Source organism: Haliaeetus leucocephalus, unplaced genomic scaffold (assembly GCF_000737465.1).
Source record: "Haliaeetus leucocephalus isolate CR32 unplaced genomic scaffold, Haliaeetus_leucocephalus-4.0 Scaffold1014, whole genome shotgun sequence".
NCBI lineage: Eukaryota > Metazoa > Chordata > Aves > Accipitriformes > Accipitridae > Haliaeetus > Haliaeetus leucocephalus.
The window spans coordinates 2,910,779-2,926,313 of NW_010973450.1; the positions used below are offsets into that span (position 1 = coordinate 2,910,779).

The 15,535-nt window shown below is 34.8% G+C and overlaps 1 protein-coding gene across 4 annotated transcripts in view; it reads right to left on the reverse strand.

Moving 5' to 3' along the window:
* Window positions 1–271: 271 nt before the first annotated feature.
* The window catches only part of IFT80 (intraflagellar transport 80), a 56,443-nt gene continuing 41,179 nt past the window's right edge, over window positions 272–15,535 (reverse strand). For 3 of the 4 annotated variants that reach the window (XM_010584972.1, XM_010584968.1, XM_010584969.1), the window contains 9 exons: window positions 11,288–11,352; window positions 10,345–10,480; window positions 9,513–9,660; window positions 8,567–8,738; window positions 8,137–8,154; window positions 5,542–5,631; window positions 5,275–5,447; window positions 4,007–4,130; window positions 272–1,195 (listed from right to left, as the gene is read on the reverse strand). In XM_010584972.1, coding sequence (XP_010583274.1) covers window positions 1,082–1,195; window positions 4,007–4,130; window positions 5,275–5,447; window positions 5,542–5,631; window positions 8,137–8,154; window positions 8,567–8,738; window positions 9,513–9,660; window positions 10,345–10,480; window positions 11,288–11,352 — 1,040 coding nt within the window. In that variant the 3' untranslated portion in view covers window positions 272–1,081. The remainder of the gene's footprint in view (window positions 1,196–4,006; window positions 4,131–5,274; window positions 5,448–5,541; window positions 5,632–8,136; window positions 8,155–8,566; window positions 8,739–9,512; window positions 9,661–10,344; window positions 10,481–11,287; window positions 11,353–15,535) is intronic. The other variant, XM_010584970.1, reaches the window with a different exon arrangement.

The window sequence follows — 15,535 nt, forward strand, 5'->3', positions numbered from 1 at the left end:
CCATGTAAAAAAGTGCCATATATAATGATTTACAAAACAGAAGAAATTTGCCAGATATACAGCTATTTAACATTTTAATGGTAACATTTGAAAGATGCATATTATACAATGTCAATTATGAATAACCTGCTCACGTATTTATAATGCAAAGGGCTTCTGCAAAGAACAACTAACATATGCAGCCACTTTCACATGGAAAACAAAGAAAAATATATCTTGATGAAATAACACAAATGTAAAAACAGTATTTTCAAGTCAAGTGCTTTGGGCAGAAAAAATACGTGGATTTTAAATTAATATGATATTTTAACCTTAAGGAAGCTCTGAATATCCTTGTCAATTATATGTGTTAGATTCTACAAAACCAACCAACAACACCTTTTGTTACTTCATACAACATTCAAAGCACATTCCATAGTATTTTAAACAATTTACATTATCTCAGAAAATATCCTTTATTGCTAAATAGTTTGCTACAGTGACAAACCTGTGTCGCTGAAGTAATCTGAAATCATCTATTAAAGAACTTGCTAGTACTTACGTACAGGCAGAAATATGTATTACCATAACTAAGTGAAATATTCGTTTGTACTTTATAGGTGCAAGCTCCTTTTTAAATTTTTAACACTTAAGAGTCTGGTCAATTTGGTTTAGGGCAATTTAAATAAGTCTTTTCAGAGGTCCCTGAGGCTGCAGAAATAACCAGACTACTTAACTAGGTGCCTAAACAGGGAAATCAGTACTTAATTAGAGGCAACCAAGGTTAAATAATTTTAATGGCAATGAAAATTTAAGCACCGCTAATGGAAAGACAGTTAGTTTCCCTTTTTTCTCATACATGTATTATGGACTACAATGTAGCTACTTACTGGAGCTAGGGCATCAGAACATAACCCCAACTCAAAATGAGACTACAGTAAATAAATAATTCTGCCTGTCATCCAACAGTTAACAAGAACTACAGCAATTCTCACTCCTGTTCCCCACAAAATGTTTGCTACGGCTTTTTTTATTCAAATTTGTCAAAATACACCACTATAAAATATTCAAGAAGCACTTATTAAGGTGACCAAAAGGACAGTTATTGCTGTACAGTTACACTAGCTCTCACTGTGGGACTGGCTGCTGCTCGTTCTCTTTCTTTAGCGATTTCCATCTCTATTTTGGCTTTGATTTTATTCCAATCAACTTCCAGCTGTAAGAACAGAAAAGCAAGTATGCAGAGGTCAACTAACATTATATAGAGAGGTCAAACAGATAGCTATTCACTAACAGTACAATTTGAAATTACAATTACAAAGTGACCATATCAATCATTATATAGCTCTTCATGTATAAGTGACAACTTACACTAATGGAATGTATGAAGGCACAGTTGAGTTCTAACAAACTGAGCTTTCCACCTTTAAAATAAAACAAGCTTGATCTATTTTAACAAATACTAATACATCTCATTGTGTCTGGCAAAACCCCAATAAAACACGAAAATCACTTGGATCAACTTGCATCTAATTTCAGTGTAATGACATCTGTGTCCTATTACTGAGACTATAGCCCTTTATCAATAATACATGCAGTGATGTCTTTTGATTGCACCTAAAGTCCACCAAGCAAACTGATAGCATATAACACTAGTTATCTGATATAACAGAAATCAGATTTCTGCTTGAAATTTGTCTTCTACATCAATAAGTGTTTTAGCTTTATCTTGGCATTTCTCCAGCTGCAGAGAATCATCACTTTCTGGCTGTATTCTATTTCAGTGAAACTTCAGACAATAGATATAGTACAGTATCCATGGTACAGGGGGTACAACAGTTGTTTGTCTTTCCAAGAATGCTTGACAAGAAAAAAAATAGATCATGGTGCATTTGATGACTATAAAAACATGTCCAAAAACTGGGCAAAAATGTAATTGCGAACTTCAGTTTTATTGCTGAAGAATTAAGACAGTCGAAGATGGGATGGGAAAAAAAATCTCAACTGCTGCACAGGGAATTTTCAGAGTAGCTGTTACTCTGTTAACTAAGTCATGAAATAACAAGGAAGATTCTCTGTGAAGCAAGATGTAACTGCAATACCCACATTCTCATGTGAAAAGGTTAATACCTCAATTCAGTACTGAGGTCCAGGTGCTTTGTATCTGATGACTGAAATCTTTATGGAGCTTTAAGAAAGAATGTGTTTGCTTTAACAGATGTCACACAGATGCTAAACATGCCATATATATGGCTAATTCTGCCATCCAGCCCAGAGAGCTACGTGCCAGTGAAGCCAACAACCCTTGCCAGTGACACCTAGTAACTGCCAAGATATGGATTCTCAGTATACATATTAGGTTCATAATACCTTATATATAAAGACAAGAGATATAACAACTAAGCACATTGTTTAGATTCTGTATCTGATTGCAGATCAGTGCTCTCAGCTGCAGTACAGAAGAGGTAGAAACTCCTTCCTTACGCGTGAAGGAGCTTTAGGTGGCGAGAGGGAAACTGAGACCCCTTTTTTTTCCCCTGAGAAGGAATAGCAGCACAAAATGTTGCTTTTCTCTTCGGTGCCCTGAACGTTTCCTTCTAACTGTGCTACATGAGTCTAACAGGCTGAATTAAGAATTTAGTTACCAGTGTGGCTAAGAGCTTAAAATCCACTTCATTAAGGAGGTCCTCTCCTAGTTTCAGAGCCAGCAGAAAAGACCTCCAGAACATGGATGGGGAAAAGGACTTCTTTACTCCCGAAATCTTCTGTAGTCTGAGACCTAAGTTTCAAGACTGAATGTAAGGTGAAACAGGCTCCACTCGCATCACTCTGCTCACACCTTGTCACTGACAAGGTGTTATTGCTTAGGAACCCTTCCAGAAACTACAGCTTTCTTGGTGACTTAAAGACAAGACAGTATTTCTAAAAAAGTCTATTTCAGAAGCATCAAGGGATTAACATGATTTTTGCTTAATAATGGATTTAAAGTATGTAGAAGACATACTTCCAGCATAGCAGCCAAAATTGCTGCATGGTAAGAGTGCTTGGAATCTGTTCTGTTATTTTTCTATACTTTCTCGGTAAAGTACTGCACAATGGTTCCTTGCAGGGCTAGATACGTGCAGACTTTTATTCTTGTTTAGGAAATGAAACAGCCTTAGAAGTGCTAAAAGCTAATGACTTATATTAGAAATTGAGCTTTATTGAAAGTATAATGGGCACTACCCAATTAAAGGACCTGAGCTAACAACTCAGATATATTTCCTGATCCATCAGCTACAGTGGATGAAAGGATCCGACACAGTCAAAGTACACGTCTCTTTTCACAGTTTCACTCTCAGAATGCTTAGGAACAGCAAGGGGAAGAGCAGGAAGGACATAAGGGCTGCTCAATGAAAGTGCAAAGGTGCACACGTGGGTGCCTCTCATAAAGGAAATGTGCAGAAGTACTCCAGTGGCACCTAAGATACTTCTAGCTTATGAACTGTAAGACCTGTCCTCGGTCTTCAGGACCTGTGAAATGCTAATAAATTGAAATGACCTACTGATTATGGAGAGGGTTTCTGGTGGTTTGATGAAATTGTATATTTAGCTATTTATCATATTTGACAGAACGGTTCGTAGTTCACTCTTAATATATGTGTGGATACCTTCAGGCTCTGTTATTGTTGCTATCCATAAAATTACATAAAAATGTTGAAGACTTTTAAGAGGTACACATTCAACCATAGTAAGGTCTAGCTCCCTGTTTATAGAAACCAACTGTGCCTTCATTTGTATAATCCTTGCCAGATACTAAATATATACATTCCATACCTGTGCCTTCAAATAAAACACATGCACAACTATTACTAGCCAAGTAGCCACACATCAAGCTATGAACTTGTACTCAGATGTAAAATCTTAATTGTGTCCACATTTGAACTGAAGAAGAAAAATGTAAAAGCAATTCCCCCCCACCCTCCCAAACTGGCTACAAAGAGCAGGCTGGACAAAAGCTGTAGGAATAATTCTGAGTAATACTTACACCTTCGGCATATTGCAAAAATCTTTTGTTTGTTTCTTTTTTACCAAAGTCCTCTAGGAACTTTTGCCGATAAGCCAGGACTGTGTCAACATGTGTCTTGTGCTTTACTGCTAGTTCTAGGGCCCTGGAATAAAACAGAAATGTGCTTGTCAGGCTATATAAATGCTCTGGCACAACTACAATCACCATGGTTTTGCAAAACAATAAGCGGAAAAGCGTTTGGGCTGCAGGCAAAGATTCCTAATCTATAGTGCCAAGCAGTTTTACATTACTATCAGTCACAGGAGGTTAAAAGTAGCCAGTGAAGGAGAGTGTCTACTTTTATAATGCATGCTATAAAAAATATCCAACAATTATTTCTGTTGACAACCTCATCACATCACTGGAGTTTGACAATGGGAGTCTTTTTATTTCAAGGAAATAAACCAGAATGGTTAGAGTTTAGCACTCTCAATATAAAGGGGCAAAAGTAATAATTGTAAACAACTTTATTACAGTCAGGAATCACTTCTGAATAGCATCGCAATATACATTTATGGCGTACGCTACACAGCATTTACGAATATTCTATAGGTGGGAAAGATTAGTCATTGGATTAGTATAATTGAGTACTCTTGCGTCTGTTTTCTTCTCAATGGCATAAGGAATACTTATGTTTGATAGACACAGTTTTTAGATGATACATATTAGGCAACATAATAAAAAACACAGATATGTGGGGGAAAAACAACTTTTTACCCAGTGACAGAAATATAATAGCAGAGAAGTTAGAAGTAAATGGCCTCTGTTAGATTCTGTTAGAAAACGTGGGGTTTTGTTTAAAGGAGAAATTCCTACTTTGTTTTCCCAGGCCTAATTCATATTTCATCCACCTACACAGTGCTGGGAGTCTGAATAACCACGTATCTATTTTTAGCAACAAGACATTTCAAAACAGCCTTAATTCTTTGAGGGTCACATACAGTTTGAGGTATCGCTAAGGACTTTTCTGTGTTAACAATAATGAAAAAGCACAGTGTTATTTAAAAATGCTTCCAAGCATGTTTTGGACTTCTATCACAGAATACTTGTACCTTCTAAATATGACAGGAAAAAAGTTACTTCTTTGGTTATTGTCAGGATATGATTTACTTTATCTTTTTACAGCTCTGGGCAATTCCAGATAGGAAATTAATCAGCTAAGTATCTGCAATAAAATGACTGATCTAAACTTACAGGTTACCTCAGCAAGACTGCTTATAAACATATTGTCTTTGAAGAAATACTACCTATCCCAATTGTAAAGATTAATGTTGACTTGAATTGCTTGATAAATAAGGCCTGTTTGAAGAAGCAGGGTTTCAGCTTCTTGGGTGTTTCCGCTGAACAGCAGGATATGAGCCATCCTTGACTCTTTTGATGGAAGATCTTTGATGGAATTGATATACTGAACTTTGTCAATCTGTTAACAAGATGTACAAGAATTAAATTAAGGGAAATTAATAAAATTAGCTTTGCAACAATTTAACTGGAAATAAACAACACCATTCTCTTACCTCACCAATTGATGCATAGGCAATTTCTGCTGTAACCATGTCTTTGTTGGCAACTGCCATAGCAGCTAAACATGCCCACATAGTTTGATCCTGAAATTTAAGGATTTTAAGAAATTTAATTTAATAAGAAATAAATAAATAAGAAATTTAATTTAATTTAAAAAAATGTAACTCCTAAAACTTCAAATATTTATTATCATGTTAAAAATGACTTCTCAAAGGAAGTATACAAGTCCTGAAAACAACGTATTGTTATTGTTGTACAAACACAACATTTCTCTCATGGTCTAAGTCTCTTATTAGCAAGTCACTACATAATTATTTCTCCTTCATTATAAAAACATTGATGTTGTGATCACCTGAGACTGACAGCGTGGCTGAATGAATCGCTAGTTTTCAGCATCTCAGACAGTAACGAACTCTTGCCATAGTATCACTTTATGACCTCATGATCAGTGTCCCTGTCATTACTTGTGGAACTATGCTGGAAACCAAAGTGCTGGTTGTGGTTAAAAACCAGTGCTTTAACCTGGCTCATCTCAACCTGGCTTCACAAATAACTGTACTGGAACCATGATGCTGAAAATAACAATAACTGCACATTTATCCAACGTACTACAAATACAGAGAGAAAGGAAAAAAAAAATTACTTTGTAGACGATGAGCCTGCTGAAAAGCAAGAAAGAGCTTCAAAAGTTCTGTCTGTCTCCTTTGTGATATTTTCAGTCCAATTTATGTTTAGAATTAAGAATTAGAAAAACTTAGTAGTAATAATAATATTACACCCTTGTTTTCTATTTTCATGACTTTTGCCTTTTTTTTTTTTTTTTTTTTTTAAGAAAACCTTAAGGAAACCCCACTAACTCAGAAAAACACTTAGGAAGATCCTGACATTCTGTATCTTCCCTTTTCAAGTCTGACAACATTATGACAGAGATATACTACTAAAACACATTAGTTAACAGTTTAGGCCACCACATCTGAAAACTCTAGTTCAGACAGGAAAAATATAATTTTGAATGCACTTGTTAGTCCACATGCACTCTAGGAATTTGGTGGGGTTTAATATTTTTGTTAAATATGTTCAATAACAAATTTGAAAATAAACACCTTGTAATGTGGATAGGTTTTTAGAAGCAGCATAGCATTACTATTGATTTACATCAGAATAAACAGCTACACCGAGTATGCTCTAAACACGTTACCATGCCCTGTCTTACAATCGCTTTTGTATTAAACAAAACTGGTAAGACCCACTAAAGCCCATGAAATACAGTAATTTAGCCTAATGCTGTGGTTTCACTATCACCATCTCCACATCTGCCCACGTGTTCCTACTCTTTACCATGATTCAGGACAAGATTAACGTTCCTGCTGGTAGCCCATAATTCTGGAGAATCAAAATTGTTCAGAGAATCAAACGCACACAAAATCTTTGTCACGTTCTCTTCCCACTTCCCTATTATTTAGAAAATTAGGTGATAAAATGCTGAAAGCTTAGCCTGAAATTATGCAAGAGACCAAGTTTCTAGGAGTTTTTCACCAATAGGTCTTGCTGTTCTCTCTTTCCTCAGAAAGATGGTCCATTTTCTTATTACTGACTCGAAATACCTTGAACTGTCTGCCTAGGTTGCCAAAATCAACAAAATAGCCCCGGATCCCCATGAAGAGTTTAGGGATCATGAAAGATAAACAAAGTACTCAACCCAAAGCCAGCTGTGATGGCTCTCTGTTTACGTTGGTGTAAGGGTATTCCAGGTCACTCCTCAGCCCAAACACCACAAATTGTGAAATAGAAAGGATATTCACACCATCTAGTTTAGGCCAGTTTAGATTACCTTCTATCAAGGACAAAAACTTTCTTTTGTAATCAATGGAAAGGAGAAGTCTTCAAAGACTGAGACCTAGGTACCTAACTTACATGCTTAAAACCAGATGATGCGAATACTCTTCAGACTGAAAATCAAGATTCTGTTACAGTTTTTCTTGAGAGAAAGGTCTTCTTCACTTGTTGACAGATAGGGACTAATGAGGAAGAGCTTATAAAAAAGGACAGTGAAATAACATGATACCTATCTTGGCATTTCATAAAAAAAGCACCAAAAATGTTAAACATTTTTCTTTTTAAGTATGATTAAACTCATTGAATCACTCTACCTGTAAGAATGAAGAGAATGAAAGAAAAGTTTGACAAAAAAAATCCTTGAATTAGAAAACCTTCATATTAATCAGAAAAAAACAGTATTATGAATATTACCACCTGATACAGATGTTTTATTTTTGAAGATGACACATTTAGATTACTCAAAAAGTTAACATAATTCTGTTATTTGAAATCCCCGTTCCCACTGCCAAATACTGGAATAAAAGCCTAGTATTAAAGGGGTAACAATCAAAATAAAAATCATTATACAACCCAACTTATCTGGATGTATTATTGATTTAATAATGCAAATACAAAAATATTTGAAATACACATTCAAGGTCATGATAATCATATGAAAGTGCTAAACTCTTCTCTAGGAGTAAATGGGGGAAAGAAAGAAGGGTTTGGGGGGATTTTTGTTTGTCTGTTTTAAAGACTGCCAGACTCACCTCATCTGTTGCTGTTGCCTGAATACATACACAAAAGAAAGCAAAGGAAAAAAAAACAAAAACAAGTGAAATAAAATATGAAAAAATACCGGGCAACTGTATGTGGCGATACAGATAATTTTTAATTGATTAAGGCCTAGTCCTAAAAACTTAAGCTTATTACTAACTTCTGTGAGAACCGGTATTCAATCCATCTGGACTTTGGTGTGAATAAAACTAAGAATTTTTATTATGTCTAATGAAAATTATGAAACTATTTATATATTTATTATGTAATTATGAAAAATGTGTTATTTTTCATGACCACCCCAAAAATAATCACCAACAAAGCAGAATAGAAATGACATGTAGCATCTGATATGCAATTATTATTATTATTAAAGTAATACTTGAAAACATAAGTTCTACATTCCCAGTAACTAGCATTTACCTTGACAAAGCGACACAATCTGACAGCATCTTCCCATTTAGAACTAGTAACATATTCATGAAGAATCGCAGGATAAGGTGAAATACTAAGGTGAATAAGTGAACCATCTGCTCTTCTAATTGTTATTTGATTTCCTACAAAATGTACAATCTGGGGATTTTTGCTAAATTCACTGGGTAGAGAAAGAAAAGTAAGTTAATATTCACTTTCTTACTGAAAAGAACATTAAGAATTTAAAGAAACCTTTGTTTCAAAATTACAACGTGATTATACTTCATTTTCAGAGCATATAAAAATCTAAGCATCTAGTTATTCTACAGTGATATCCAACAGGTAGTTGTAATGTTCTCTAAAAATAAAATGATAGTTATGCACATTCACTGGCAGTAAGGCAAATGCAGACTGGGTATCTGTGCAAAAATTTTCAAATACATTTTTCAGTAAAAAAATATTTGGGCTCCTATAATTCTTAGAATGAAATAATGAATTCAGGTATTCTTTGTGAAGAATTTCATATCACAAAGCATACAGGCTGAAGTAAACATGTAAAGTAAGCATGCTAAGCTAGAAATAATATTATCTGTGACCCAATATCTTGATACTTTTAATATCCAACAGATACTTTAAAGAGATCTTTCTGTTTGTTTGTTTGTTTTCAAACAACTAAGGCAATATTTCAAGTGATATGATTAAAATTTTGCTTTTGCATCAAGATGCTATCCTACTTTTAAACTGTGCATCGTCATTTCAACTCTGAACTTTATGATACACCTTATAAAACACTTTTTCTTAATTTCCTAATCAAGAAGTAGTAACATGAAAAGGATTTTAAAAGTTGCAACCCTGGCTTCTACTTCAACTGTGAAAATTAACATAATTCTTTAAGGAATGAGTAAACTAGTTAAAATACATATGAATACTATTTTGATCAAAAAGGATATATTACCTTGCATCTTTTTCATACAGAGTTTTTGGCAAAAGATCTTTATCCACATAGACTGTGTTGGGGTAGTACCACACTGTAAAATGGGTATCTTGAATTCCACAAAGAATGTTAGATGTGTCATTCCAAGCCAAAGTTTGAACCATTGTCCCTTAATTTAAAGATAACAGAATAATATGCATTTTCACAAGAAACTTCAAAATAATGGTACACTTCTAAAACTGTAGTAAAAGGGTAATTATTAGTCATTCTTAGTTCCTTTTATAAGGACTGGTTTTAGCCCCCTAGTTTGTAAGGTCACATCTTACAAACTTTCACCCAAATTCAGTTCTCTCTTTCTGAGAGTAAGTTATGTTCAGAATAATGTTTTCTGGACTTAGTTTTGAGACTAGACATCAAAATTAACACAGTGGTCAGACTGCACCTTTGTACTTACTGCATCACGCGCCTGTGTACAGCATTTAAACTTTTAGTTAAAAATATTATGAACCTAAGAGGTTGAATTTGCAAGAAAAAGGTCTGAAAGATTCTGTATCGAATAATTCTGAGGAATACATCCTTCTCCAATATCCTCTTACCTGCTTGCTCTGGAATACAGTAACAAGTGCATAAATGTTAATAACTGCTTTACATGTAACTGACAGAAAAGTTAACAGACTTTAGATAAAATGTACTAAAATTGTTTCTATCCCTATCTTACGAAAGCCACAGGACTATTTCTAATATCTTTTTCAAGTCCAATTTCAATTAAAAAGTAAAATTTTGTCTCTTGTACTAGATAAGAGTCTATTTGCCTGCTAGCGTGTAGTTAAACATTATTTTGAATTTTTCTTACCTATTTTGACAATCTTCTGTTCTTTTCCAAACCGTTTAACTGAAGTAATGTGAAGATCTCTGTTCTTATCAATAAAAGCTATTTTTCTTTCACTTGTAAGTCCTTTCTGGTCCAAAGCAATCTCCACAATTTCCGTCTGAAAAGGAAAAAGAAAAGATCTGATTTTTATTTTGGAGATTCGTATCACAGAAAGCATGTGATATTCAAACAAATGAATGCTTTACTAAAAACAAGGCATAAAACTCATGAAAAACTGGATTGTGAAGACACTTTATGTGTGTCCTCTCTGTTGAATGAAGCATTATATAAATTAATTTCATGCAGATTAAAAAAAACCTGCAACAGAGAAGAGTTAGCAGTTTAGGAATTTACCACAAAACTACAGAAATACAAGTGGCAGTCCCAAAGCAAAAGCTGTCTAAAAGATGAATGTTTATTCCTCTCTCCAAAGAATCTGCCTAATTTTGCTTTTGTTGTATACCAAAAGAGTGAAGAAAAGTAAAATGCAGTTCAGGCAATCATTTTTGAAGTAAAAACAATAAAAGCTCAAACTGAAGACAAACAACTTTTCACTGATGTTCTTTTCTTCAATGTTAACGACAGGTCGGCACTAATAAAAGGTGCTTCGGAGTACATGCAAAGAAACTCAGTTGATCAGTTTTACTGCACAACAAAACCGTTTACCTGTAGTTTCAAACTTTTACGTGCATGGGAAACACATGCCAGTAACTGAACACAACCTGCAGTATATCCCTTTGTACACCAACACTGCATAAAGAATCTGATTTTTGTTATTTCTTAAGAGTCAGTTAGAGTTGTCAAGCTCCTTTCTATTAAGATTGTAAACCTTTAATAGGTCATTAGACCCATTATTGAGGAAACCCATTATTGATTTGTAATTCCAAAGTATAATAAAAAAGAGACATTATATCCTTCACCTTACCTTATGGGATAGAGGCTTTCCATCACCCAATGGCTTTCCAGATAAAGCTTCAAATATGTAGATAACTGAAGAAATAAAAATAATTATATGGTTTGTTAGTCAAAAGCAACAGTTCTTCATAGACTTTTCAAGCAGTTCCATTCATTTTCAGAGCATAATTTACTGCAAGTGGATACTTGTGACTGTGTGTTAGATTTACCAGTGACTTTCACATTCTGGTGAAAAAAGAATCTTGTGGGGAAAAAAAATCAGTGGGGAAAGTGTAACCATCATAGGCTGCTGAGCTTAGGAATAGTCTCATTTTGCAATTGGAGTGATCTGTGAAAATTCTCAAATACCATTATTTTCAGAGCATTGATAGCCATTGAAACATGATATTATGGACTGATACAGAATGGAGAAAACTAATGTTTTACTTCCTATCACAGGTCAAACGGTCATTTGCCGAAATGACACCGAGTTCCATTTGATGCAAGTTTGTATCCTGCATTCTGAATAAATTAACATTACCAAGATAGATTGGTAATCTAACTGATAGGTTTACTGCATCTTAACCCACAATTTTGATGAATATGAAAATTTAGGAAGGGATACCACTGACTGATATATTTTCCTAAAGAAATTAGTATCAGAAATATAGAAAGCTGTCCTTTGAATTATTGGGTAAAACATTCTTCAGAAGCATTTTCTATTTTGTTAATAATCTGCTCTATTTAAAATTCTTGATACAGTGGTCCCTAGGCATATTTTCTTCCAGGACGGTGTAGGGTTTCTGCTTGTCATGATGATACAGTTAATGACAATATATTAATAACAGGCTTCCTGAAAAAGTATCTGCTTTACCCAGATATACTTGAAGTTTATAAATAATTCTTGATATCTTTACCAAAAGTCCATCTGTTCCACTTTCTCCCTGCCTTACCCTCAAAAGAAAAAGAAAACAAAAAAACCCTCCAAAAACCCCCCACCTACATCATTTGTATTTCTGGAATATCCAGTGAAGACTCAAATTTGCAACTTGCCTAAAAATAAAGTTTCTCTTTCTTTCTGTCTGTCTGTCTCTATATATACCCGTGTATGCGTGAGTGTGTGACGCACACAGATCCATATGTGTTCAAAAACTATTCGTACATACTTTATACATAGTCTGTGAATATACACGTGAATTCAGACAGCTGTAGGTAGAGTATTCAAACCTAGAGAAAACAGTAACTTTATAAGAAACCCCAGCTGTAATTTAAAGCACATGATTCTGCGCTCGTGGAAAACACAGATGTGACAGAAACATTTCAGATGTTCAGTAACACATCCCACCTGCAGTTTCAACACATTACCTGTAAGTATACAATATAAGATGAACATACATGCTCATTCCAAAGGATGGCGATGTTAACATGTTAATCCTGCTGTGCGTTTCTTTCACTAGGACACAGGATGTTGGTTTGAGGTCAATGGTTATACAGGCAGAATTTAAAAAAACAAAAACCAACCTGTAAGAGCAGGTGTTCAGAAAGCATTGGTTGAGTTTGCAGAGGAGGAAAAGAAAGGGTTTTGCACAAGTGCTGCTCTCGGCAGCTGGCTAAATATACAAAAGAAAACTAGTAGTTCCTGAGAAGTGCTATTTTTCTCACATTTATGCATGAAATTTATTTTGATCTAGCTATACAAGCCAATTTTACTGCTACTATACTAGTTATAGGAAGTGAGATTAAGAGAGTTTTAAAGAAAACCACTGTACCCAACTGACAAGTAAAATTGGTTAACTTTTCATTTATCTACAATGCTTACTAAGGTATTTCAGAAAATAAGTTTGGGGTTGGGTTGGGGGGGGGGGGGTTTGGTCCCACCCCCCATCTGGAAAAACTCCATATCACCTTACAATCATTTAGAACCTAAAATATACTTTTTTATATGCATAAATAAAAAATATAAACAAAGGGCATTCTCTCACTTTGAACTTTCCGAGAAAAAGAACACCTACTGTATGTCTTTTAACACATGTGTTCTATTATCATGGAATAACTGCTCCTAGGGTCAGCAGTTCCCTTTTGAGAATAGGCTCACCTCCCTCTTCCAGCTTCATTAGAGATTGAGGAAGGGCTGTAAGCGCAGAGGTACCAATTTTTTTTCTAGATTACTGAAAGAGGAATAATATCCAAGTAACAAAGCACAGAAAGTTGTATCTCTGTTTCAGAGTAAATTAGCTTGTAGAGGCTCCATGCTTTGACGTGTAAACTGCTTCCCGTATCAAACTCAGCTATCTTAGATATTTATATAATGCAGTGCATTATGAAAAACAGACCTGCCCTCAAAATAGGGCAAAGAAAAAAAACGCTTCTGCTGGGGTGAGTCAAGAAGAATAAACAGGCCTAGATAAGCCACGGTTTCCTGTGCCAAGAATCTGTTTTCCCATGTGCTGGCATATTATAAGGTTTTTTACCACTACTAGTGGGGTTCATATGTAAAAAAGAAAAAAAAAAAAACCACCCCTACTCATTGCCCTGGTGGAAGCTCCTATTAACAGGATCATTTGGAGAGCTTATCTTGAAAACACAGCCAGAAACCCAGCCTCTCTAAATTACAGTTTTGATGAAGATTAGCCTATGTGCAGAACTGGCTGACAAGATTTTCAGGACACTAATAGAATGGTTGGGAGATGGAGATGCTCTTCAGCCCATTCGGGAAGATGGGCAGGAGAATGGAGCAAGAGAGTGAGTTTACCATCAAAATCTTAAATAGACAGCAGTCAATATTTATGGGTGAATTTTCTATATAACCTCAATTTATTTAAAATAGTTCTATTGTTTTTATTCCAACTGCATCAAAGTATCAATATGGCAATAAAGTCTCTGTGTTATACATATTAAGTAATATAAAAACAAACATACATACACTTGTGTAATATAAATATAGACACACATACAAAGAGGAAAGATCAGAAATAAAACACAACTTTTCGCTTATCCATTTATATTTTTTTTTTGCATACTACTGCTTCCTTCTGAATAATTTACACTGAAATATATTTTTGCTGACTAAAATCCATTTTAATTATTACACAGCTATTTTAGATATTTTTAATGTCTTGGTGCTTGAGAATAATATTTTCTGAAGTAATTTTCCTTAAAAAATGAAACACACGTTACAGTTATATTACTACTCTTAAAAATAATTATTCAAAATGAAGGAAAGTATTTGTTCTCACACAAAAGATAAGGATGTACAAGGAAAAAAAAATATGTAAGTTGTACGTAGTAGCAAAACCACTTTGTAACAAGGAAGTGAGAAAAACCTCGCCTAATTCTTTTGCTTGGGGAGGGATATTTTAAGGGATCATTACAAAGGTCTTCTTCATTCACCAAGTAATTTAAGTTGCAGGTTATATGCTGAGAAAACTACCAAGCAATCAGTACCAAAGGGCTAACTCCCTGCCAGGATCTTCTTTTGCCTTTGGTACTTCACACTGAAAGGTTTTTTTCTATGGCAAAAAGAACATAAATATGGTGTTTCCTTGAAGCAACGAATTCTAAAATTCTGAAACTGTTTAAAATGTAATCATTAAGTCTAGGATAACAGAGTTACAGATAATAGACTGAGTTAGTGTCAGTTGGAACCACGGGCAGGAAGTTTTCACTGTTTCAGTCTGCAATAACAGCACCTCCTGTGCACAGTTGTTCCCACTGGTAATCCCCTTACTGGCCATATCACAGGAGAAATACAGCTACAGATAGCACTGCAGCCCTCTATTGTAATATTTGTATGGCCTATAAATGGCACAGTTATGAAGTCAAAAGTCATAGTGCCATGGGTTTTCCAGCAATGGAAGCGTCTGTCTCCAGCAGACACTTAAAATTTAAATTGTTGCACAGGCAAACTCACACATTTGCATCAAGAGACAGAACAAAGGAAAAAAGCTGACTGACAAAAAGATATTCCTGTACCACTCATTAATGCAAAAATTTACCTGAAGCTCATTTGGCCACATTGTGTTTTAGAACTATAGTGCTTTTGATGCCAAACCACAAAATTTAAGAGCATAAAAATCTTCAGGAACACAACACTGAGACAGAACATCACAGCCTCGTAACTATGGTCAGATCAGCTGCACACAAACTTACATGCTGTAAAGATACAACCCCCCAAAAAACTAAAGCAAAGAACATCCGAGAACTAAAATTAATCACAGCTAATGTACTGGTAGCTTCTAAGAGCAGCAATCAAGCAGAAAAAGTTGCTGAGGTACTTCTT